General features: G+C 39.3%; 1 protein-coding gene across 1 annotated transcript in view; it reads right to left on the reverse strand.

Moving 5' to 3' along the window:
* The window catches only part of LOC108900665 (contactin-associated protein-like 5), a gene marked incomplete at its 3' end in the record, with an annotated part of 43,394 nt that overhangs the window by 15,812 nt on the left and 2,101 nt on the right, over nt 1-25,481 (reverse strand). The window contains exons 2-8 of the mRNA XM_018701832.2: nt 15,469-15,576; nt 13,020-13,213; nt 6,482-6,629; nt 5,606-5,809; nt 5,037-5,221; nt 3,383-3,526; nt 820-1,087 (exon numbers count right to left, since the gene is read on the reverse strand). Of these exons, the coding sequence (XP_018557348.1) occupies nt 820-1,087; nt 3,383-3,526; nt 5,037-5,221; nt 5,606-5,809; nt 6,482-6,629; nt 13,020-13,213; nt 15,469-15,576 (1,251 nt within the window). The remainder of the gene's footprint in view (nt 1-819; nt 1,088-3,382; nt 3,527-5,036; nt 5,222-5,605; nt 5,810-6,481; nt 6,630-13,019; nt 13,214-15,468; nt 15,577-25,481) is intronic.

A 25,481-nucleotide genomic window follows, 5' to 3' on the forward strand; every position in this document is an offset into this window, starting at 1 on the left:
TGCCTGAAGCTCCATGTATGTCTTTCTATTCTTTGGGTTCATGTTTAGGTTAGTAGCCATGAACATATACATATAAGGAACAGGGATAGGGTCTTTCCTCCCTTCTCTCTGTCTCTTGGAAAAAGTGAGGTCATTGAGTGAGAGCCCAATGTCTTGCTGTAAATCGTAAAGACGACTAACATATATATATACTGGTGTTCAGAGCTGTTAGAGAGAGAGATCCATATTGGCTCGGATCCTCTCACAGGCTACTGCAGTGCTTGTCCGATGCTGAACTACTTTGTAATAAACTTCTATATACAAGTAAGTCAGTGTCAGCGGAGATCTTCTCTTCATCATCTTCACATCGACATCACCACCTAATATACCACAAAAGACTGAAAAGAAAACATCTGAAATAACACTATAGACACTGTGTGTCAATACTATGTTTTGCACATAAAATTTTAATTTTAATGCTTTCCTAGCCATCTGTATTTCACACTGAGCTCACCATCTGCTGAAACATGCCTTCCTCAATCAAACATGTTTATCTTAGCTCAGGAATCCCACACAGATTTTGGATGGCATTTTCCTTCAAGTAATTCCACAGAAATTAATATTTGTTTCAGATTAGTGAAGACAACGATGCCAAAAACAAGGAACAAGGCATCACCTTTACAGATATAGGATTAGGTCTGTGCTGTCTTTCTGAGCCCAAAAACAAGCAGCCAGATGGCACAGATAGCAAATAGGGTACTTTGAGCTAGTCTGCACATGTTGATATCAGTGTGTGTTGGATATGTGTGTGATGTATTTGTGAGTGGTCTGTGTCCTCACCGACAGAAAGCTTGGATTTTCTCTGTCCTGGGCTATTGAGGGTCAGGAGCAGCCGACTCTTGGTGATCTGCAGCTCCAGTCTCTGGGGCTCAGAGTTTAGCTGTACAGAGAACAGCAGCCCATCCTGGTTCCATGTCCTGAACTGGAACTGAACAGAGAAACCCCCTGTGGTGTTTGCTGCACCTGGCAGCAACAGGAAGCTACTGCTTGAGCTCAGGAAGGTGCAGGCCCCCAGCTGGGGCTGTGAGCATGAGAAGGTCACATTGCCCTGGGGGACAAGAATTACAACCACTGACATTAGGACAGACTGATGTCATAGGAAATTCATTAGTTGTTTGGAATTAAAGGTCATTTTGCCAATACTGTAAGTCAAAGCAATGCAAATTATGTATAGACCGTTAAATACAAAGCGGCTGTTAAAAATTCTGCAGAAATTTATGGGCTGAGCAAAATCAGACTGCCTGGAATGGTCATGGGGTTGTTCAAAATTTGTGTAACACACTGACAAGATGTATTGTGTTGATGCAAGGAAACACGAGCTATGAATTCCTGAATGTTCATACAGAGAAAGCACATCAAGGATATACTTAGGTCCCAGGCCAGTGACTGATTTGTAAACCAGTAGCAGTATTTTCAAATGGCTCATCTAACTTATTGAGAACCAATGTAGGGACTTTACATTGGATATAATACTCAGCCACAACATTAAAACCATTGACAGGTGAAGTGAATAACATCGATCATCTCGCTACAATACAATGTTCTGCTGAGAAACCTTGAGTCCTTCATTCATCTGGATGTTACTATGACCTGTACCACCCACCCATTGTTGTAGACCAAGCACACCCCCCATGGTAACAGCACTCCCCAGTGGCAGGAGCCCTACCCCAGCAGGACAATGCTCCCACCACACCACAAAAACCGCTCAGAAATGTCTTGAGGACATGACAAAGAGACAAAATGTGTTGACCTGGACTCCAAACTCTGACGTTTCCAATCTGATCCAGCATCTGTGGGATGCACTGTGACAAGCCAGATCCATGGAGACCCTGTCCTGCAACCCACAGGACCCAAAGGATCCACTGTCAATGTCCTGGTGCCAGACACCACAGGACATCCTCTACAGTCTCTTGTCCATGCTCCGATGGGTAAGAGCTGTTTTGGCAGCATGAAGGGAACTTACACAATATTAGGCAGGTCCCACAGATGCTGGATAAGATTGGGATCTGGGAAGTTTGGAGGTCGGGTTAACAAATTGGGCTCTTTGTTGTGTTCCTTGAGACATTTCTGAGTAGTTTTTGACCTACCCTATGTACACACAGACACACACACACACACACACAAATCATTTCCACAGTTTGTTACAGCCTGATTCTGGCTGCCTGGAGAGATTCAGGAGGAGAGAAAGAAAGAGAGAGAGCGAGAGAGAGATGCATCTAAAACTAATGATTTAGGTCTGTTTCTAGTTTCACAGCAGATTTCGAGTTAAATTCCTGATGAAATGATGATGAGAGAGGCTGCTGAACTGAAAGCACTGACAAGAGGTGCAATCCAGAAGATTTTAGAGTGCAGATCATGGAGTCCACACACAACAATTACATACAGGTTGCATAAAGCATCTGGTGAACCATGATACATAAAAACATCCTGCACATGTCCAGATTAGTCATGGGGTGTACATTATTGACGGAGTCAGGCACACTGACCAAGACAGAGCTGCACACAATGACTGGACAGTGAAGTATTTTTTATCTTATTGCAGCCTTAGGAATGGTAAGGCTATGCATTTGTATTTTAGATTAAATGATTAATATAGATAAAAATCAAAACAAGGATTGGTGCAGTATTGCGCAAACAGCTGCTGCAATGTAATCCAAAAGCCATTTGTCCATGTCAACGTATGTCCACTGATGTGCTTGCATTGACAGACTATTTCCACTGCCTGCCATTAGTTAATTTCAATATCCAGATTCGCTTCCTGACAGATATTTAAGTTAAATCAAGTTTCAATCGTCTTTAAATAGCAAGTAATTAAATGTTTTTTCTATCCATCCATCCATTATCTAGCTTATCCATAAGGGTCATGGGGGAGTTCCAATCTATCCCAGCTGAAATTTGGCAAGAGGTGGGATACACCCTGGACAGATTGCTAGATAAGTGTTTTTGACTGACTTAAAAGTTTTGAATCATATCATCATATGTTAAATCATATGTGAACTAGTTTACACATGCTAGCACACAGCTGTTCATCTTTGATACAAGAGACTGTTGTTAGTCTTTTACTTCTCTGTCACTTGTCAGAAAAGTAAAAGTGTCTTTCTCTCCCATATTACCTGAATGCTATGCTGATGAAACGTCACTGAGACAGTGTTTTGATTATGGTTGCTTTGGTCACATTGGCGCAACTGATCAAAGTGTAAAACTAACTAGATGTTGCAGTTAAATGTACTTTAACTTTACTTTGACTTTACATTCACTTAAACTAAGCTATTGCAACATGCAGGTGCATAGAGAATTGAATTTTCCAGCCAGGAAACCTCCTTTGTCACACATGTCTGCTTACCACACTGTGTATCTGTGGCTTGCGTCTCTTTGCCAGGTCTATGATGTTGATGCCATTGTAGTAGAGGTTTTCCATGCAGCCCTGGAAGTTCTTCCTGAGGAAAGTACCAGGTTTACCAGGCAGGGGGATACCTCCAAAGCTCAGCTGTGATGAAGAGCAAACAGACAAGGTGGAGATACAGAAACTGCTTCTCCTGTACATTCATGCATGCTATTTTTTATAAACAGTCATATACAGTAAATTCAAATTTTTCTCTGTAGGTTACGTTATCCAAGATGGAAACACATAGCATTTTACTTTGGTGATTTAAAACATCACCAGTACAAATATTTACAACAGCCTCAATATGTAGAGACACTTACTTCAAATTTATTTCATAATGATGAGTTAAAACCAAAAAGTTTCCAATTGTCACTTTAATTGTCAAGTCAGGTCAAGTCTTATATGGGTTGGGTCTGGTCCAGAATTGATTTAGCTATCATTTCAGGTAACTGATCAGTTTGTATTGACATTTGTCAGTCTGGGCCAGGTACAGGTTTGCAAACTGTACCTGTGCAGAAATCTATTGTTGTGGGAAACAATGGCTAATATTAGTTATTCATATCATTACCAAGAATCAATTATTATTCATAATTATTATTATTACTATTATCTATTCATATTATAAGAGAATAAGAGTCTCCCTAAATCAGTCTACAATGGATGAAAAAACTGTGTTCAAATATCAAAAAATTTGAGGACATCTGTGTTTGTGCGCCTCTGTCGACTAAAGCCACCAAAACTGCCCTGTTTCTGTGTTTGTGATAAGAGGTTTAAACACAAATGCAATTTAGTGTCAAAATGAGCACCAAAACTGCACTGAGCTGCCTCATTATCATAAATACAGCCTCAGCTGCATCCTTCCTCCCACCTCGAAACAAACACATTTGTTTGGTGCCAGAAAATTACCACACTTCACCAGAGGCACCCTTTTGTTAGTAGCTGCTGACTGGTCTATATGTGATTAATCAGCTTAACACAGCTGCATGCTTGGTGTTCTGGTGTTTCTGTATGAAACATTTTATTTTGAACGTTGCCAGCAACACTGTGTTGCATTATGTGGACATCTGTTTTGTGACAAAATTAAAACTGAAAGACTAAAATAAAAGTTTGTGAGAATTTACATTCAAATCAGTCAACACACATTACAATATTAACAATGTTAGTCTGTCTCTCAACACTTTATGACTTTATTCTGTCTGTGGTTCTCACTTTATGACCCTATTCTGTCTGTGGTTCTCAGCTTCATGCCCAGTGGTTCCTACTGAAGATGTAAATCTTTAAAGACACCTCAGAAATATATAGTTTTGGGGTGACCTCAATGATTAGGCTGCACATAATATAAGCACAAATGCCCTGAGCAAAGAGTCTCTGGTTCTACTTAGCCAGCTGGAGCATTTGCTGCATGTCATTCCCCTACTCAATTTCTCCACATTTCCTGTCTGTCACTTTTAAGTAAGAAGAAAATTGTTAATTTGTTGGGCACTATTCTCAGTGGTGGAGTAATACTTTTAGTGGCTGAGTAAAACTGAAATAAAATGAGCAGTGTTTGAGGAACATGTCACCCAGCGCTGCCCTGTCAAGCAGATTTACCAAGTAGTTCTTAGTGTCCCACCTCATAGTCCACATCCAGTGAGAGTCCTTCTCCTTTGGTTTGAAAGTGTTGTGTATGGGAGTCCACTGTGAGGTTAACCTGCCTGTTGAAGCGTTCGATGAGGACCGAGTGCCAGTGCTGGTCATCCAGCAGACTGCCCACAGTGACAGCAACAGGACTGCTGCTCAACCTCAGCCTGCTATCATCTGGAATAATATGAAGAAAACAGCAGGACAATATTTCACATCCTCCAAAGTGAGGGCACACTCCACAGAGCTCAGGTGGAGAGGGCAAAAAACCACCTACGCCATGCAGCTGGGTATGGCATGAAGTCATGTTTCAGTACTGAAATAATCAATCACTTATATACACTTGGCTTCTGAAAAGTGCAAATGTTGTTTATTTGTCACTGCACAGGTAAATATGTTGTAAAATCGTTGCTAAAAACCCAAGTATTCCCACTCTATTTAATGGAGAAATGATTCTACAAATTCCCCAACAGGGCACACATACTGTTTTTAGACTCCCTGCCAGCCAAAAAAATACATTGCCAAAGAGAGGTATCAAAACCTGCTGTGTGTGTAGATCACCTAGGTTGAGATGGAGATCCAGTTTTCCTTCGTGGAGCTCCAGGGTTATGTAATCTCCCCTCTGTCCCTCCCCATGCAGTAAAACCCCCTCAGCTTGACGACTCTTGAAGCGCAGTGAGATCACGTCCTTCACTGTTGACATGGACTTTTGGTTGAATCGGTACAGCAAAGAGCTTCCGCCATCAAAGCTCACCACATCTGATTCTAAAAACAACAACAACAAAAACTGTTGCTATACCTTTTTGCATGGCACATGTAGTTCACAGTGACAGTGGTGGTGGATTTACCACTAAAAATCCACTTTGAAGCAGTAGGACCCTTCAGACTGTAGCAGACAAAAGCAGCTTCTCATTTCTAGCTGGTGACCATCAGTATTTTGATTATTATTTCTATTTTTTTATTATTTCTATAAATGTTACCTGTTAGAGGTAACTGTTAAATTTATGTTTTAAAATGTTTTTAGTATTACCTATTTTGTTACTGACATTTATCAATTTTAACATTTTTCCTAATTTATGTTATCAGTCTACATTTGTATTATCAGCTTATCAGTCATCTGTAAAGGACTTTGACTGATTGATTGATTGATTGGTTGAATGATTGATTGACTTGTGGCCACAGAGGCTGCTGCTCAGCAAAAGTTCCACAGGCACATGAAACCTTTATCTTCATCTGATAGACAGTAGGTCATTGTTTCACATCAGAGTTGAATGGGAAGATATCACTGTGGACATGTGTTAGAGAATCATCTAAGTGGAGTGTATGAAAACTATGTGACTGCAGGGTTTGATGTACACCCTGAAGGTGGTGTAGTCACAGTGGTTCCATGTATTTCTTTGTAAGTCTAGTACCAACTGCAGGGTGTGTGTTACTCACTGAAGGAGCAGCCATACACTTCCACCCTGAGGCCCAGCCAGCCACTGCGGCTCCAGTCCAAAGGGACGAAACGCAGGAAACGGGTTCTCACTGAGTGGGACAGCTTGTTGTGGACGACAGCCTCTGAATTCACATTACCCACAAACCTCTGAAGGAACAGAGAGACAGAAGACAGGAGTTATGATGACAGCATTTCACTGTTTTAAACAGGTTCCGCTGAGAAATAAGACTTGATTTCAGTTACAATATGAGGATAATTGATAGTAATGTATTAATCCAACAGGGAAGAGAAAAGTCTGGATTTTATCTTAATACTTCAGATATGAGCAAACAAACAAACAAACAAAAAAATACTTAAACAACATGGACAACATGGAGAGCTACAGATAAAACATGTCCATGTGAGAAGCAAAAAAATGACCACAGTTGGCAGGCAGTATGCAAAAAAACTAAAAGGCTTAAAACCCAGAAACCTCTCTGTCAGTCTCCTTTTTCATTGTCACTTCTGCTCTCCTCTGCAATGACAGTGTAAACCACAGAAAGCCAAGGGACAGAAAGAGAGACAAACACCTTTCCTCATGAGCATCTACTTCATAATGGATTTGAGGCAGGTGATGAATCAAATTGATAAAGTCTAATAAGAAAAACTACCAGAGGGATACAGTACATCCTTGACAGTGGAGCCCCAGGCTTTTGTGAAGAGTTAAAAATCTAAGACAGGGGCAATCATTCAGCTCTACACAGTGGTTTAAAAAAAATAGAGTATGAGGAGGTATACTGACTAGTGGTACAAATGACTGATGGTTCTGGAGAGCAAGGGCATCATTAAATATAGCCAGATGCCGCTTCTTGGCATATAATTAAGGCAGTAGTCCAACTGCTAATGCTCTTATTATGATTTACACCCATAAATCTCCTATTTTAAGCCATTTGAGTGAAGGTTTGATGTTGCATATTAAAACAGGTCCACAATAAGTAATTAACACATGCACATCTAGCAAGCCTTGACTCAAATGGTGATGTTGTGTTCCTGGCCAAAAGTTGTTCTGGTTGGCAAAAATCATAACATTTACAGATACCTGAAAGCATGAAAATCAATTAAATTGTTTTGGCTAGGTTTTTTTGGCTGGATGGGCAAGGAAGAGGAAGGTTTAAAAGTTTAATTTATCATAATGGGATTGCAGGTGATGAAAATGGGGGGAAACAGCACTGGAGAAGGCTGGAGACAGAGGCTGAGGACTGAATGATAGCAGGCAGGTGGGGTGTGTGAGTGACCAAAGCAGGGCGCAAGATATTTCAATAGTTAACAGTATTATAATGATGCTTTATCTGCTTTATCTGTGTTGATAAGAGATGCAATGAGTCACATGACCTCATAATTTAGTTTTTTTAATATTTGATTTTTGAGAACCAACTCACTAGGAAAGTAGAAATCTGTACCAGTGCAGTTTGAAATGCAACAAGCTTGAAGAGGACAGAGATGGAGCAGAGATCCCATTGTTGGGTGAATGTGCTTTTATGATAGCATGTATGTCCTGTAACATTCCTGTGGATGAAAATTTCAGTGAGTGATTGTTTTCCTCATTGAGTTCCAAAGGCTTGTCAGCATCTGTCTGACCTGGAGTTGGCTGACTGCAGCACCACAGTGGAAATTGGAGCAGAGTGCATAAGATGGAATTAAAACGCCTGTAGTTTAAAATTATTACAGTGTGTTTCTCTAAAAACTACACAGGTCTAATACAAGTGTACTGCAACAGACATTCTGTGTTTGCGGTGTGTGCACATATATCAGGATTATCTGGTAAGTGACTCATTGTTAAGACATCCTGCGGATGTTAAGGTCAGACCACGACATAGGTTGGGCAGAAACAGAACATATATTAAGCTCTTCATGTGGACATATAAGACGTACAAAGCTCTTAACCACTTTAAGTATAGCCAATATAGTACATAGTGAGGAGATACAATATTCCTCCAAGACCAAGGTGCTACACCGAGCAACAGAACTACAAGAAACTGCACAGGACAAAGTGGGACTACATAGACCTAGACAGCACTAAACAGGACAATAAGCACAACAAAGGATAGTGCAGTGCAACTCAGTCAGTGGATAAAGTGTCATTCATTTCTGCATTCAAATTGTTAACCATGCTAGTCATTTGTGTAAATACTCAGCACACATAAAATAAACACACAAAGAACTGATGGGTTGAGGAGTGAAATATATTGTACAAGAGAGAGAGAAACCTGTTACAACAAGTCAGAAGGAAAAATCTCAGTAGAGGAAAAATAGATTTTTTTAGGTTTCCAAAGACAAAAATAAATAAATAAATAATTGGCTGTTTCCACAAGAAGTATCAGTTTCCAACCAACTGGCAATAAGCCATAAACTGACCACATCTAGCTTCACTCAACATTCATTCAACTACTCTTAAGTGCAAGAATTAAGACTTAAGAGCAACTAGACTTTTTTTTAGGTTTCTTAAAGATGTTTCACCTCTCAACTGAAAAGTTTCCTGTGTTCTGGAGAACTGAACTGAGAAATAAAACATCTTTCAAGAAAACCTAAAAGAAGGCTACCATGATCCGGGTGACTGAGAATCTACACAGACATATTCAATTACTCTCCTCAAAGCATAGATTGAATCAGGGATACACTAATGATTCAGAGTAGTTTTACTTTCACATGGGTCTTAAGGCTGAAAATGTCTGTTGCTCTGCTGTCTGACACTTTCGTCTAGAGCAAAATACTTTGACAAATATGTGATAGACTTGCAGATTACAGCTGACATTCATAGTTCCAGGAGATGATTGCAAATCATTTTCTTTCCCTGACATTTAATCTGATGCCATCATCAGGGAAAAATTTCCAATCAGACTAATTTTACTAATTTTACTGTAATAATTTATGAGAATAATCTCACTTTGGTGACTTCCTGACCAAATATTTCCATCTGTACACAAACAAAATCACACTCTGTGAATTCAGTATACACATTCATGATTCCCAAAAGCTGAACTTATTTTGTTTTGGACATCCAATGAGTTTTTCTTATCACCACCAATCAACTACGGTGTCAAATATCTAATGATAAAAATAACCATAGAATTTCTTTCTTTCTTTCTTTTTTAAAGATTTTAATGATCATGTACCCTTTCTTCTAACACCACCTTCAGGAGTTCTCCCTACCATTTTATATCACACTGGGTGTAGACCTTTAGCCCAATTTGTGATGGAGCTCAAGCTCAGCCTAATTTGGCTCAACATTGACTCAGTGTGGCTGACAGTCTCTCACCAACTGCTGCCCTCTCATTACTGCCCTTAGTTCAGTTTCTGGCTGGGAGCCTTTACCTTTGAACCCAACTTGTTAAAATGCCAGACAGACGTCAGCTAATATCAGCCAAAGGCCTGGGTGACAGCTGTGTTAGCTAAGTTGGGTGTGAGATTCATTAAAGAAGAAGAATTAGCTGTCATTCATTTTGCACCATCTTTATATCTAGGTTCCCACAATCACCAAAAAAGTCCATGAGGTGTAGGGTTTCACTCTGTGTGTGACTATGCATTTAATACACGTCAGACAAGACCTGTTTTGTTTCAGTGTCAGATGTCTGTTTTAGCTAATGTGATACTGCACTGTATAACCTGTTTGGATGCTTTATGTATCTCAATATTTGAAAAAAGTACAGCATCTCTCTTATTCCTCTTTCACAAGTTAGTGAAGTGCAAGAGCACAACCACAACCAGTTGATCAGAATACATCTACATCTAAGTACGACAGCAGTGAAAGAGCAAAGACCCTGGACAAGAGCCTGAATGAACAACAGAAACGGACAACACTAGCTGTGACTGAACACAGTCACAAAACACACAGCCTCAATTGGGAAGGGGTCATTAAAGCAGTAATCAGAGGACAACTGGAGAAAAATCAGGGAGAACATTCAACCTCTGACACCAGAAATCATCGCTTGGGGTGACCGGATAGCTGAATGGTTACGGTGTGTACCACGTGGGCCTCACTATCCTGAGCAGCAAGGCCTCAGTTCAACTCCCGATCCAGCTGGACACTTGTTGTAAATGAATAAAAACTAAAAACTGTAACTGTTTTGTTACAAGGAAATAAATAAAAATAAGATAAAAAAAAGTTTTTGTCTGTTTAAATGTCCCTCTCTCTCCCTCTTTCTCCACTCAATATGGATTCATATCCCATGTTACATGTTACTAACTCAATATCTCCCCTTTCCTGTAGGATTGTGCTCTTCCGTCTCTGTCTCCTCTTCTGTCTCTTTCTGCAGGTATTTCTGCCTCTGGAGCTGTAGGGTCTGATCTGTGATGACAAGTCTGCTGCTGCTCCTACAAGTCCACTCAACACCTGCTGCTAGAATTAGAAATTACTTACACTGCTATTAGTTGTATTGCTGTGTTAGCAGTTAATACTTTAATTATACTACTACTACTACTACTACTACTATCATTACTACTGCTGTATTACTGGCCTCACCTTACATCTGATATGGAACCTGTGTTATGCTATGTTCTTCTTTCGCTATTCTCTCTCTCTAATCTCTCTCTGTAAATACCTATTTTAAAGAGTATGGTCTAGACCTGCTCTATATGAAAAGTGCCTTGAGATGACTGTTGTTGTGATATGGTGCTATATAAATAAAATTGAATTGAATTGAATTAATGCCTTGCATGCTTGCTTGTTGTGGTATATCTTTTAGTAAACCACTTGGTACCTTTAGCTTCTTTCAGAGTTATTGGTGATATCACTAAAAATATAATAATTTACAGTTCTCCTTAGATGAGAAATTCTGAGTTTGGCTTCATGAAGGTCTGAGCAGGGTCTGAGTTAGAATCTTCTTATTCTGAGCTGATGATTGATTTTGTCCTTAATTCCTACAACTCAGTGCACTGTAGATAATACATTTTTAACAGTGATAAATAATTCAAAACAACACATAGCCCTTCACCTAATGTTCAGCCCCACATCTCCCTGTGCTAATTTAATTTAAGCAAAGAAAGAAAGAAAGGAAGACCACTCTGCAGCAGTGTCATGCAGGCTACTACTCACTCTGCTATACGATTGATTAGTAGAAAAACTCACATTTAAAAAAAGAATCAAACATCTTGTTGACAGTCCTTAATATACAAAGGCAGTGGGCTGATAATGAAGAGCCAATGATATACTAACATAAGGCTGGATTAAGAATTAATTCCAGACACTTACACTTACATGAAATGTGTAAGAAGTGACAAGATGTTGTACACCAAACTGCAGTCAAACATGGCATTTTGTGTACAGAGAACAGAGCATGAAAAAACATTATACCTCACATGACAAATGCATTCAGTATTTGAGCTAGGGTTGTCCGTAAAGGAGTCAAATGGGACCAATAGCACTTTTTGAGGGGAGGGATTAGTTGCATTTTTAAAACCATTAAACTAATAGATTGAGTTTGTATTGAAAAATTGTCCCCCCTTCTCTGTTATCTTTTCATTAGGTAATTCAGCTAAGTGCAGCAGCTACACTCTGATCCAACTAGAACAACAACATTAATGACCTTCAGCTTATTCAGGTAAATTACACTTTTGGGAATTATTTTTTTTAGACCTGCAACACATTTCAACGTGCTGCAGTATGTTTATGCCTCACACTGTCTAACCACCACCAGAGCAAGGAAGTAGGTGGTAGTTACCACATGAAGAAGGAGGGACTGAAACTATGCCCAGTGAAATACAATGTTATTGAGCATCAGCCACAGATTTGGAGGTTTCTCAGGGAACACAACATCACACAGTTCTGTGACATGTGGCACTCTGAGAAAGGTAATTATTCATCCCTGTATATTTCATAACACAGTGTAGCACTGCATATAACACTGTCATAGGTCGTAATAAAACTATGTCTAAACTATTTTTTCATAGGTTTGTCCAAGTAAAAAAAACTTTGAAGAAGTGCCTGTGCAACAAACTGCTGAATGTCCAGAGGTCCTGATTAAGGCAATTAAAATATTAATGTGATGTACATTAAGTGAAATTGAATGATTCTGACTATTTGCTAGTGTTAGCTGTTGGTCAGCACATGACTGTTATCTAGCTACAGCCACAGGGCTAGAAAATGATGTACACAGACAATTAACATCAGGTCATTTATTGACCAACAGAATCATCACTCTGTTGGTCTTTGCCAACAGCAAAAACGTGTAATCCTTGCTCACTCTTAAAATATCAATACAACACAGAGTGACTTTTCACTTTTTAAGGAATGTCGTTGGTGGAGGGTCCAGACTGACAGAGGCTTGCAGTCGCATTGATCTTGCCCTTCTTATTACATGGAAAAACACAGAAAGAACTTTTTAAGAGAACATTGTCACAATGGTGCATTCTGGCTCAGACCTGTGTACCTCTTACTATCCATGCCATCTGGAGACAGACTAAAGCACAGCTGTCTAAGTGTTCAGCAGCTTAACACGGCAGCCAAAGTGACCCAAAGGCCCTCACCATAACTGGTCAAATAAACTCTGAGTGTAGACTCACCCCTCCTCCATCCTCCTGTCTGTGCTGTTTCCAGGCCCGGCCTGTGTCACTGTAGAATAGCAGGTAACTGCTGACCCAGTCCTGGCTGTTGAAACGCCCTTGTGTGGCCACAGCCGTCACTTCCATCCGCTCCCCGAGATCCACCTGGAGCCAAGGCTGTCGGTCTGAAATCTTGGGAGACCAGCCTCCTGCTTCTGGGAGACCACAGAATTATAGGCAGGGGAGATCCAGTAAATAGTGATTCTGCTTTCAGGTGAGGTCACACTTTGGCTGCCATAGTGTGCCTCATTTCTTGAAAGTACAATATGTACCTTTTCCACATAAAATGTATAAAAACAAGACCTACTGTATATTATATATTTTGTTGAGTTGTATACTTACATTATCCCAAATGTGTCCATCAATTTTCAAACCTAGAGAAATCTGTAATTTTAATCAAAGTCACAGTCTGTTCAATTTGGTTGTCTGTCAATGGCATCATATCTTCTTTGTGTATATGTAAACATTGTTCACCAGGAGCATCAAAACTCACTTTTATCCAGTTTTACCAGTGTAGTTTTAACTGGTGTTTTTATCATGTTTAATCATGTGGGGTCTCAATTATGACTATTGCATATGCACAAAATAGGGCCTGAAAGAGGCAAATGCCACTTTCAGTGCAAAAGTTACGACCTATAAAATCTGTGCACCAGTAGAGAAACTCTCACCCGTGCACATATTTTAGAAGACTTGGGAAACTGGCGATGATGAGATGGTGACTTGAAGCCAGACTGTTTAATGATGACGTTTAATTTCACATAATACAAAGCATCAATTCTAGATCCATGTTATCGTAGACATTCAAACCAGCTGTGTCATTTGTACTTGCTCTTGCTGTGAGCCATAAATATTCAGTACTGTAACAGATGAAATTATCATCGGTTGTCGAAATCCAATAGCATTAAACATTAAACTTTACAGGAATTAATAAATTGTGTTCACCTATTAAACTTCCATTTTCAAATGATATCTCAGGGAGGAGGTTATCACTGATTGATGCGATTATTTTAGCAAGTTGTGAAACAGTTCTGATTGCTGTAAACATATAAATACTGAGGTAATGCTTGTGTGTAATTCTGCATGATGGATGCACTGGCACTGCTTGAGGACTATGCAAATGCAAGAATTAGGAGGGAATGAGTGTTCAGGGACCACTGAGATTTCTTGGCCCATGATGACGACTGGCTAATAAGCCGATTTTGATTCTTGGATATGTGCTGAACTGGTCCCAGGAATAGACAGACCAACGTGATAGAACTGCACTATCCCAGTACAGATGAACAGGTACTAATCACTCTGCGGTCTCTGGCAGCCATTTTTCTGGCACCAGAATCAGACTGAACTGCCATTTCACTTCCATTTGATTATTTTACTTTCACAAGAAATGTGACCCCTGCATTTAACCATCAGTGACTGACAAACACACACATATACAGGCTACACACACATGCACACACACACATACACACACACACATGAACCCTTAATTTTTTTGACAAATACAGTGATGATGACAGTCAAAAGCACTTGCGATACTTTGCAACCAAATGTAACACCACAAGTTTGTATAATCACCTGGGACATCACAAAAACGAAAACAATGAATGGAAGCGCACTGTGACCTTTGACTATTACCTCAGTGAACCAAAGATACAGCGCTGGCCACCACTAGAGACCACACAACAGGGGATTTATATTTACTAGACAAAGTCTGGTTAATGCCCTCACACGACTGTTGTGTTACCTGCTTTAATGTGTCAACAGAGTACAGTTTGGAGGTAGAAAAAAAGGTTTTCTAACAGCAGGTCAAAGTATTGTGAAGGTAGTCTCCCTCTATAATTGGACAAGAGGCACAGAATACATCTGATTACAGGTGGGCTGTGTATCAGTTACAATTTTCTGAACCACATGCTGGAAAAAGCAGACCCAGGGGCAGCAAGTAAACACAGAACAAAGTGATCCAAGTACTGATCCCTGTGGAAAACCGTATATGACCACAGAGCAGGAATATATCAGCTGTCCCTAAACACTTTTGTCAGTCTATAGAGGACATACTGTATGATGGGGGAAATCAAGACTTAACATGGTTAACAATTTTAATTCAATTTATTCAAAATTATACTATTTATTGAAAAGTCAATTCACTGACCTTTTGTACAGAAATAGCTCTTTCTCCAAAGACGGATATGTCATATGGGCACCTTGATATCCCTCAGTAAATTTACCATGTATTATAATAATGCCATCTTCTAATTACTGTCTTTAAAATATAGCAGTGGAAGGGTAGTGGCTTCTTGTCCAAAATATCTGTTTATTCTCTTTGCATTTTCATGAAATAGAAATAGATAGATAAAAGTTACCACACTGAAACAATAGCAGATACAGCACTACCATTCTCTGTTGAACTCACCATCTCTTATGTTGAGCCTTGCACTGGCAGCAGAGCTGGCTGAGGACTGAGAGGAGCTCTGGAAGGATGACCCTGGTAACATGGATGCCAGAGGAGCATTACAGTTATCTGTGAAAGAGAACATTAATAATGTTTATTCTATTTAAGGACCATCAACAGATTTTTAAAAATTATAACAGAACAGACTAAAAGCACATTCATGACTTCAGATTTGGCATGCAGTTTGAATATTACATTAAAATCTAGTCTGCTTTCATCTCTTACTCTTCCTCCTAACAGTCAGCTGCTTTAAACTTTTACTCTTCAACTGTTTATCTTACATATCAGCTGACAGCTCAACTGCACAGTGTAAACTAAAAATATATATATTCCAATTACACCCATGTGGTATATTAGATGGTGATGTTGATGTGAAGATGATGAAGAGAAGATCTCCGCTGACACTGACTTACTTGTATATAGAAGTTTATTACAAAGTAGTTCAGCATCGGACAAGCACTGCAGTAGCCTGTGAGAGGATCCGAGCCAATATGGATCTCTCTCCCTAACAGGCTTAAAAAGCATTGCATGTATTATTTTTTCCTCTACAATTAAAGGTATTTCTAATTACAACTTACTTAATTTTTAGAGTAAAGATTGTAAGTTGATTACGCATTAAAATTCAGTTGTTTGAATTACTTTTTCCAAATTGATGAAAAATAATTTTTCAGAAAACATGGCTGTAAACAAAAAGAACAAATGTTTTATGAAAGAGAAAAGGCACTCAAGATGTTTGTTGGAGCTCAAGGACACACAAGCTGTATTTTGGTGAGAAACACTGAATGTAACCTAAACTTTTATTTGTTTACAAGACAACTCCTTAAAATTGTAACGACTATACAACTCCTTAGCATTGACATTTTGAAACATTGTCAGGTTTTTGCTATACTCGTCTTAAAACTGTGAGCTCATTGTACTTATTAAAGGTTAATGTGTGTGTGTGTGTGTGTGTTTGTGTGTGTAATTCAGAAAATATACAACTTCCAACAGGCAGGAGCAGATTAAGACTCCAGTGATGTCAACCTGTCTTATCTTCCTCCGATCCAGTCTGCCCACAACGATAAGTGTCACCAGCCTCTCCTATATTGGCTGGTACCTGTATCTGAGGGTGGAATGAAAACTGGCAGCAGCCTGATTACAATTATCTGTCTTCTCTCACTGCCAGACGCCATTCCACTTAAAGTTCAAATGCTTTCTGAGCACATCTGGAGTATCAACCAAACATCCATATGGTAGACAACAGCACTGCGCATCTGACAGCAGCAACTCTTTTACTTTTACCTGACCTAATTTGAGTGCTCTCACATCAGTTGCTCAGAGACTTTTCTAATCCTGATTTCAAGTGTGACTAAAGTGGATCAAGCTGTTTTTTCCAAAGCACAAATGATAAGTGAGCTTCAGTGTAGCTGCAGATGTTCACTTGGGAAATGCAAACACAGATGCATATTGGCGACTTAGTGAAGCACAACTTGAACTTAATATGCAGTCACAGTATTCTGTCTAAAGTCTCTCAGATCCTTGCATTTATTCTAAAAGAATATCTGTCTGTTTCATGATGTTAGAGCTGCAGAACTAATATAATCTGTTCATGTAAACTTGAGCTATAAAAGCTCAGTCAGTTGCTTTGCTTCATCATTCTATTTACACTTTGCACCACCACTTGGAACACAAGAGATCTTGGCAGCCTATAAAACAAGCAGCAACATTTGTATGACACAGGAGTTGTTCTCAGATTGACAGATGAGCCATAACTCTCAGACCCCAAGAGTGTAAACTGTGTCTGACAGACCCTGTTGTTATTTTCAGCCTCCATCTGCAGACCTGGTATTGAGCCAAATGCCTGGATGTCAGTCAGGAAGACTTATGAATGGAGACTGATTTGCCTGTAAAGCTGTGACTGCTCTGCTCACCTCACTGCCTCCTTGGCCTGTGAGATAAGTGAAAATCAGCTGAAGCTGGAGTTTTGAGTTCATGTACTATGGCACACTCTCTGTGGAAGGCTCGGGGGACTCACTCTTGACCCAGACATAAGCACATTTAGTCAACCACAGCCAAGACATAACACATAACCCTAACATTGAGTGTTGGAACAAAGCCTTCAGCTGCAGTCACAGGACAGCTACATGCAGTTTTTGTGCATTAAGCTGCTGTTGATATATGCATACTATTCTAAATAAAATGCATTTTAATGTGAGTGGCAGGGGTAGGCCTTACCATGAATCCAAAAGTGTTAACATTCCTAAAATCTTACTTGATGTGATTTTCTAAAATGGAATTTTCTCCATGTTTTGTCAGGAGGATGTTAAACATGGCACGGACGAAGTAGTGTTAGATTTCCCATCCATTTATTATCCTTTAAGTGTCACAGGGGCTGGAGCCAGTCCTGCAGGCTGACATTGGCATTTAAAGATGTAAACACGTACAGGCAATGTAGAGTCATTAATTAACCTAATCATGTCTTTAGACTGCGAGAACCCACACAGTCAATGGGCAAATTGGGGTTTGTACCCCCAACCTTCATACTGTGAGGCGACAATGCTAACCACTGCACCACCATGCCTAAAATTGATTTAAACAGATTTAATGATATGCAAAAGCTAACGTTTCACTACAACTTGTAACATCAGTAAAAGCAATCTTGACCTTTATAAACTGTTAGCAACTGTTAGCAGTTAGATGAGGAGATGAAGAAGCCTGCAATTAAGCCAGAGAGTGCTTTTTACCTTAGCTATTCTGTGGACACACAGGGGACAGCAGCACAGCATCAACTTTCATCACCATTCATCACAGCAGCCTAACTTCTGTCAGATCTTATCTGCCTACAAAACTAGTAATCCTACAGCAGGAATTGGGTGTGTTGCAGTCTTCAGACAACTGAACTTGGTAGTGTGTCTGTCCCCAGGTCAGGATATGTAAAAACAGGCAGGGTAGAGGCATTATCAGGCTGTGCTTTGAGCTAAATGAAAGTAGACCTGGACAGGAAGCTCCAGTTCCCTTCTGAGATCACCACAACATCTCTCCGGTCTAACATTGTGCTGTGGTCTGCAGACACAAAGATTACCATCCCAGTGGAGCTGACAAAAAGAAGAAAGATAAGTATGCAGACCTGAGGGTCTAATGCATATAGGCAGAATGGAGGGCTTCAATAGTCCCTGTCGATGTAGGGTGAAGCAGCTACCTGGGTCTACCATAAGTGAAGGTGTACAGGAGTGTCAGGGGCCAAGGAAAACAAGAAAACCCTAACCCTGGTTGAGAAGGCGAGACACCACTTGGGGGAGGAATGTCTTAGGGCCAGGCAAAGGGTAGGGAGACACTGTTCCAAACTCCATTCATATTCTTGATATTTTAAAAGTTTCCTTGCTAGATATTGGAGATAAACACTCGTTTTTAAGTACTTCTAAGTCTGTTCACCAAAGTTACATAGTGCAAGAACAGGCGTTTGGGGCATGCAGTGGGAATAACAGAGGCACCATTCTCTTGCAGCAGCGAGCTGTGATATAAACTGATCTTCACAACATCTGCAGTTCATTTTTTCTTCTTACCATTCATAGTTGAATTGTACTCTCTTGTTAGTCAACATTACTGAGGATAAACCCATCTTGTTAGGATAAATCTTAGTGGAATTTTCACTAGATAAAACTGTGCTTACATTTTGTGCAAGCTCCTTCTTATGGTTGCTTGATCCATGCAGTGTGAGTGTAAAAGCTGCAGCTTATGGAGGGCGATCAATAGATGTAGTATGAGTTAACACAACATAATGTACATGATCAATAAAACACAGCATCTGCCTAGTTTTAGGTTGTTGTGGTTTGGTATAAAAATAATAGATACCATTCAGTCCTAAATATAGAACACTTGACATATGAACATATGAATCTGTGTCCTGTTGAAATAAAAACCCTAATTAAATGTATTAACTGTATTGCTATCAGGCAGGTATTTTCCCATTACCCATTAGAAGTGTGTGACAGATCTGCAGAACCCCACAAAAACCAGTGACCAGGCTACACAACTGTCTCCATCTTTCTCTTCTGCTCTCTGTTGGTGTCATGGATTTTTAAAGAGCTGCAGGTCTGTGTGTTTGACTGGGGGTGGGGCTGAAAAATTCAGCAGTGCTACCTCCTCAGAGGGTTTTGCAGAGGTGTGGGTATGTTTATTTGTACATTCAAAAGTAACCACTATGAAACAACTAAAGCATAACATCTGTTCTCTGATTCACAATTTTGTTCTCTAACTAACGTTGCTTACTTTCTTCATTCACTCTTTAGCTTGCTTGACCTCCACTGCTGTCATTCTCTCTGTTGGTCTGGGGAAAGGGACAATGGTGTGTTCACAAACAGCAACCGACAAATCCTGAATGATATAGAGAGAACTTGTGCGCATTTACAGCTGTTTCCATCACAGATCCATGAAGAAACTCCAAAGAGTAAATGCAGTGACAAAAATAAAGTGGTTGAAGTTTCCTTTCTGCATGGTAAACCAAACATCCAAAAGAAATCCAGTGCAGACAAATTCAAGGGACTGACAATGATTCGTAATTTTTGGTGTTCAGACCACATCACAGAGGCAGTTTTAGCTGATAATATTGACATGATTCAGACGTATTATGATTTTAAAAAAAAGTATAAATAGACAGACATGCAGAGATATAAAGGGCTGCAACCAGGCTTAGTGCTGATTAAAAATAACATTGACTGGACATAGTCAGTCACTACTGAGCAATCAGTGCAAAATAAGCCCCCCTTCCCCAAGAGAAACCAGCTAACATGAACAGGATATATGACTGATCAATGAAGTGTGGTTCAGTCTAATTATCAGGATAGTCATGCTTGTCATTGTGATTAGATTCATTGTGTTTGCTAGTTTGGTTTGTGACAGTGTAGTCAACCCTTTTCCCAGTGTTCCCTTGTAAAGCCAGCCTTAACCTGAACGCACAGAACCAACACTGCTCTATAGAGAAATCAAACTCAATTATCAGAACAAAGTGCTTCTATGGCACATTTAGACTGGGTATTTTTAGTTTGTGTTGCAGAGGTGCCATTGCACCTGAAGATAAATACACGTAGTGTGTTAGAGACAGACATGTCTTTGCTGACCCCAAAATGAACATGGCTCAGCAGAGATGAAGATACCTAGTTTCTGAATTGTGCAACTAGATGGGTATGAAAAGGTCTAAGGACAGAACAAGACACTTAATCAGAATCAAGAAAACCTGTGGAAGACCACAGCTTTCTTACTGAGTTTATGTCACAATATTATTAGCTCTTTTTTTGTTTGTTTTTGGGCAGTTTTTATGAAAAGTGATACTGGTATGTGGTGATGAGACAACCTTCCTGTAGACCCATCATCATTATCATACACTGTGTGCTGCTTTGCAAAGTGACCAGTGGTTAGAAGCTGTTTAGCCTCTGCTAAGTCCCAGGCCTGCAAACAGGGGGAATTTTGGACCATTCTTCCTCTCAGACATATTCTCAGGACAGGTGGCGTGAACAACTCTGTGGAATGATGATTCATGTTGGTATCCAGTGCCCTTTTTACACCATATGTAGTTGGTTTTTCCCAGATAATTTGACCTTAGCTTCATCAGTCTGGAAAATATTTTCTCAGGAATATCATGAATTGTAAAGCTGCTTTGAGAAACAATTATGTTTTTTATTTGTTTGTTTTGTTTTGCTTATTTGGTTTATTTTATTTTATTTTTTTGAGAGCAGCAGCTTCCTTGGTTTTTTCCTGCCATGGACACCATCCTCTCTGATTTGTGTTTAGTAGTCTCATAAATGGAGATGTTAACCAGCTCCAATGATTCCTCTAGCTGTTACTTGAACGTTTTCCTTGTGCTTTTGGAGTCATCTTAGCTGGGTGCCCTCTTCTTGTGAGATTAACCACACAACCTAATATGGACAAGAACAGTACAACCATTTGTGTGTTATTGTTAAAATATTTGTGTTTGTTCATAATTGTAACTTGGATAAAGAGCTAACAATATTTTGAGACACATTTATAGATAGATGCAGATAACTACTTTTATTTAATTTAATTTACTTCTATTTTTTTCTTGTCACTGTATTCATTGTTTAAAGCTACTGCAACAGGTTGAATACGCAGCCATATATGCATAAACAACAGACTGTGAGTTACCCATGACTAGTGACTAAAAAGGGGTTGCTGCCAATAAAACCTTTAATAACAAAAATACATTTCTCTGGTATGGTAAGTTTGTCATTATTCCAGCTGTATTCATCGTATTAAAAATATGATCTTGATGCAGACCTCAATACTGTCTCATTTCTGCTGTTTTGTAAAGTGACGTGCTGAGGAAGAAAGAAACAAAAACAAATATACGTAAAACCACACATAAACCACAGTAAAAGAGAAAGCAGTGCATGAACAAAAATGAGTCCAAATGAAAGGAAATTCCTCAGGTGAGAGTGAGGACGAAGACCTGATTGATGAAATCCTACTTCTGACTAGAACACTATGCTTGTGCTAAAAAAAAAAGTGTCAGTGTGGGCTTTTTATTCAGATGATGATGACAGTCAAAAGCATTTATAATGTTGTCATCCTGATTGTTGCTCTATTCTCTACACAGAGCATCTACTGTGTCTGTAGATCCTCGAGGAGGGATCCATCCTCTGTTGCTCCTCCTGAGATTTCTCCCACTTTTTCCTTTTAAAAGATTTTGGGGGGGAATTTTTCCTTGTCCAGTTCAAGGGACAGAGGGTGTTGTATTCTATACAGATTGTTAAACCCCTTGAAGTAAAAATCAAATTTGAAGACTCGACCACATGACTTTGCAAATAGTGTCTTGCTATAGTAGCAGCACAACACAATTTATAACCATCTGAAATGTCAACACACAACAGACATTATGATTAAACTTCAAGGCCAAGAAAATTTTCCTCAATGGCTACACTGACTGTAGCTTCATATATATGTTTCATATAGTAAGTTATCTTTCCCAAAAAGCTTTCACAAGCACAAGAAGCTCACTGATCACTTTTTACTTTGACAAAGATGTATCCCTCTCATGAAAACTAACAAGAGATTTCATATTAATTGGAACATAGATATTAGTAACTGGACTGGATAAGCCCTGTAATGCTGCCTCAGAGCTACACTATTACATTGTGTAGATGATTGTGACACATCAGCAGTAGCAGCAGCAGAAGATGGGTAAGATGGGTAACAGTCAGGATAACCAAAGGTCACAAAGACATAAACAGAGGCAAATTCACTACTTTTCTGTCAAACTGGAAAAAAAAGTAAAACCACTGGACAGGAAACCATCTGGCAACAGTATCTGAGAGTGCTGTAGGGACGCTGCAACATTCTACATCAGTGAGTATGTTTTCTGTTTTTCTCAAAACATGAATGAACTTATACATGGCATGAGGGATGTGGGTGTTAATGGGGTGAATACCTTACATTTCCCTTAATAAATATAGCAGATTTTCATAAACAATACCTGATCATGTATAATGAGGATCAATAAAAGAGTGTAGATATCTTAAGCAGTCTGTGTCTGATCAGTGTGTACGTGAAAGATTCTAAGTCTGAGTCATAGAAAACCTCACAATTCCAACTGCATAATATACTTAAGTTGAACATAGATTTTAAAATTGTGCTAGAGTGTTATCATGCCTGATTAAAACAACAGCCTGATGATCACAGTGCAATGTTTCAGTCTGTTTTGCTGTTTATTTTTTCATTAAGTTTTTTTTATTTGTATTCAAACTCCCAAGGTGCTCATTCTAAGGACTAGATGTTCAAAAGCAATATCATTCTTGCCTTGTATTCCCTAATTTCTCATCACTGCAGCAATCCCTTGCTGATTATTACAGCTGTAATATTACAGTGGTTGTTGATAGTCCTCTCTGGGCCTTTGCCCACAACACTGAAAATAAATAGTGGATGATGGTCACACACTCTACAGTTATGTTATATAATACATTACTGTTATGATATATTCATCGCTCTCCATTTGTTCAGGGTCCCTGCAGCATCACGGTGTGACCATTACAGCTGGAATGGAAAAGGCTTACACCAGTGCCACACTCATCAAAATTGATTTTTTTTTCCATTCCCAAGAGCCAGAGCAGAAATGATTTCTCTAAATAGTCTTGTATCATGTATCTATCATGTTTTCTTCTTCATCTTTCTCTCCTTCTACTCATTACAGTCAAGCAGGATTGTGTTCTCAATACTGAACTTGCAGAGGAACAGTCTTCTTTAGTTTACGGAAGACTCAGTTGACTGCTGTCTAAACTCCTCACCAAACTAAAATTTTACACCTTTTTTCAATACCTTTCCAAAACCAATACAAGATCAAAACTGTGCTAATGAATGAAATAACATTAGTATACCTGGCCATATTACCTACAGCAGTAGCTTACATAATGACACCTGCACAGAAGACACCATCCCCTCCCAACGAAGAGGTTCTGAGCCTTTCCTCAGCCAGCATAAAAAAAAAAATCACTCACCATGATTATTGTCCACAAGGCTGCCAGTCCAGACAATGTATCCTGTATTTTGAAAGACTGCCCCATGTGACATCTTCAAGACCTCCTTAACTCAAGCTGTTGTCCCAACATGCATGCACATAACATCCTGCCTCAGTGCCTGCCCCCCATTGCACTGACCTCCACCATCATCAATTGCTTTGAGAGACTAGTAATGCACCACATAAAATCCCATCCCATAAAAGCTCAGCTGGACATGAAAGGCTCTTATATGAGAGTGCTGTTCATAGATTTTAGTTCACCTCTTAGCAGCTGATAGGGAAACAGGACCTACTGGGGCTGAAGATCTTGTTCTCCAATTGAATTCTAGACTTTCTCACTGAGAGACCACAGTCAGTAAGATCCGACAATAACACCACAGTACCACCACAGTGAACATCACGTGGGCTCCCCAAGGATTCATGCTCAATCCCCTACTCTTCACCTTGCTGAACTATGACTGTATACCAACCACAAGAGTGATAGGTAATTGTCATAAGAGCAAAATACAAAGGGTGATTGATAAGTTTGTGGTTTAAGGTAGACAGAGACATGCATGTGAAAATAATAAACACACACACACACACACACACACACATATATATATATATATATATATATATATATATATATATATATATATATATATGATACATATACATTAAACTACCCCTTGCCTTTAAAACACCACCAATTTCTCCAACAGTTCTGGGCTTTGTGCACATCACACACACACACACACACACAAACACATTAAGAATAACTTCCTCTCCTTATCATTGTTGCGGGTCCAGACTGTATTGCTTTTAGTGTAAAACATCAGCAGGTAATGATGACTTTTATATCCCGAATAACAGTGATTGACAAAAATGGCAAAGTGGAAGAGATTGGAATTAATTAGAGAATGAAAACAATATTTCCGTTAATGTACAATGTGAGCTATTATCGAACATTCATCCGGCTCCCAAATATTTACTGTATTTATTGTATTTGCTGCTGGCTACTCATTTGTTATTGGGGAAGGCTAAAGAGATGATACTTGCTTTTGTACACATTTCCTGTGTGATTAGATTTTTGACAATGACAATAGTACATTTTTGTGAAATCACACAGTATCATAACATGTCTTCAACTATATCCTGTGTGCTTTACTTTTTTGTGCTATGCCTCTGGAGGTTTGGACTAAATCTTCTCCTATTTCATTCTGTCTCTATGGAGAAATGAGCTGCATGTTTAAACATGGAGGAGCAGTTCCAAAGCTGTGCATTGAGGTGCTCTACCTCATTTACTTTTTGATCAATTCATCAAGCCTTCATGAACGTGCACAGCAGCATGGGCTCCTCAAGTACCTGCTTCACATTTATTAGTGAAGCTACAGCTGCATCATCTCAAACATGCACACACTCACGCTTTTGCTATGATACTGAACACTAGCACTGCTTGAGCTGGGAAATAAATTGTTATGTAGTATCA

Source organism: Lates calcarifer, unplaced genomic scaffold (assembly GCF_001640805.2).
Source record: "Lates calcarifer isolate ASB-BC8 unplaced genomic scaffold, TLL_Latcal_v3 _unitig_457_quiver_929, whole genome shotgun sequence".
In the NCBI taxonomy this organism is placed as follows: Eukaryota; Metazoa; Chordata; class Actinopteri; family Centropomidae; genus Lates; species Lates calcarifer.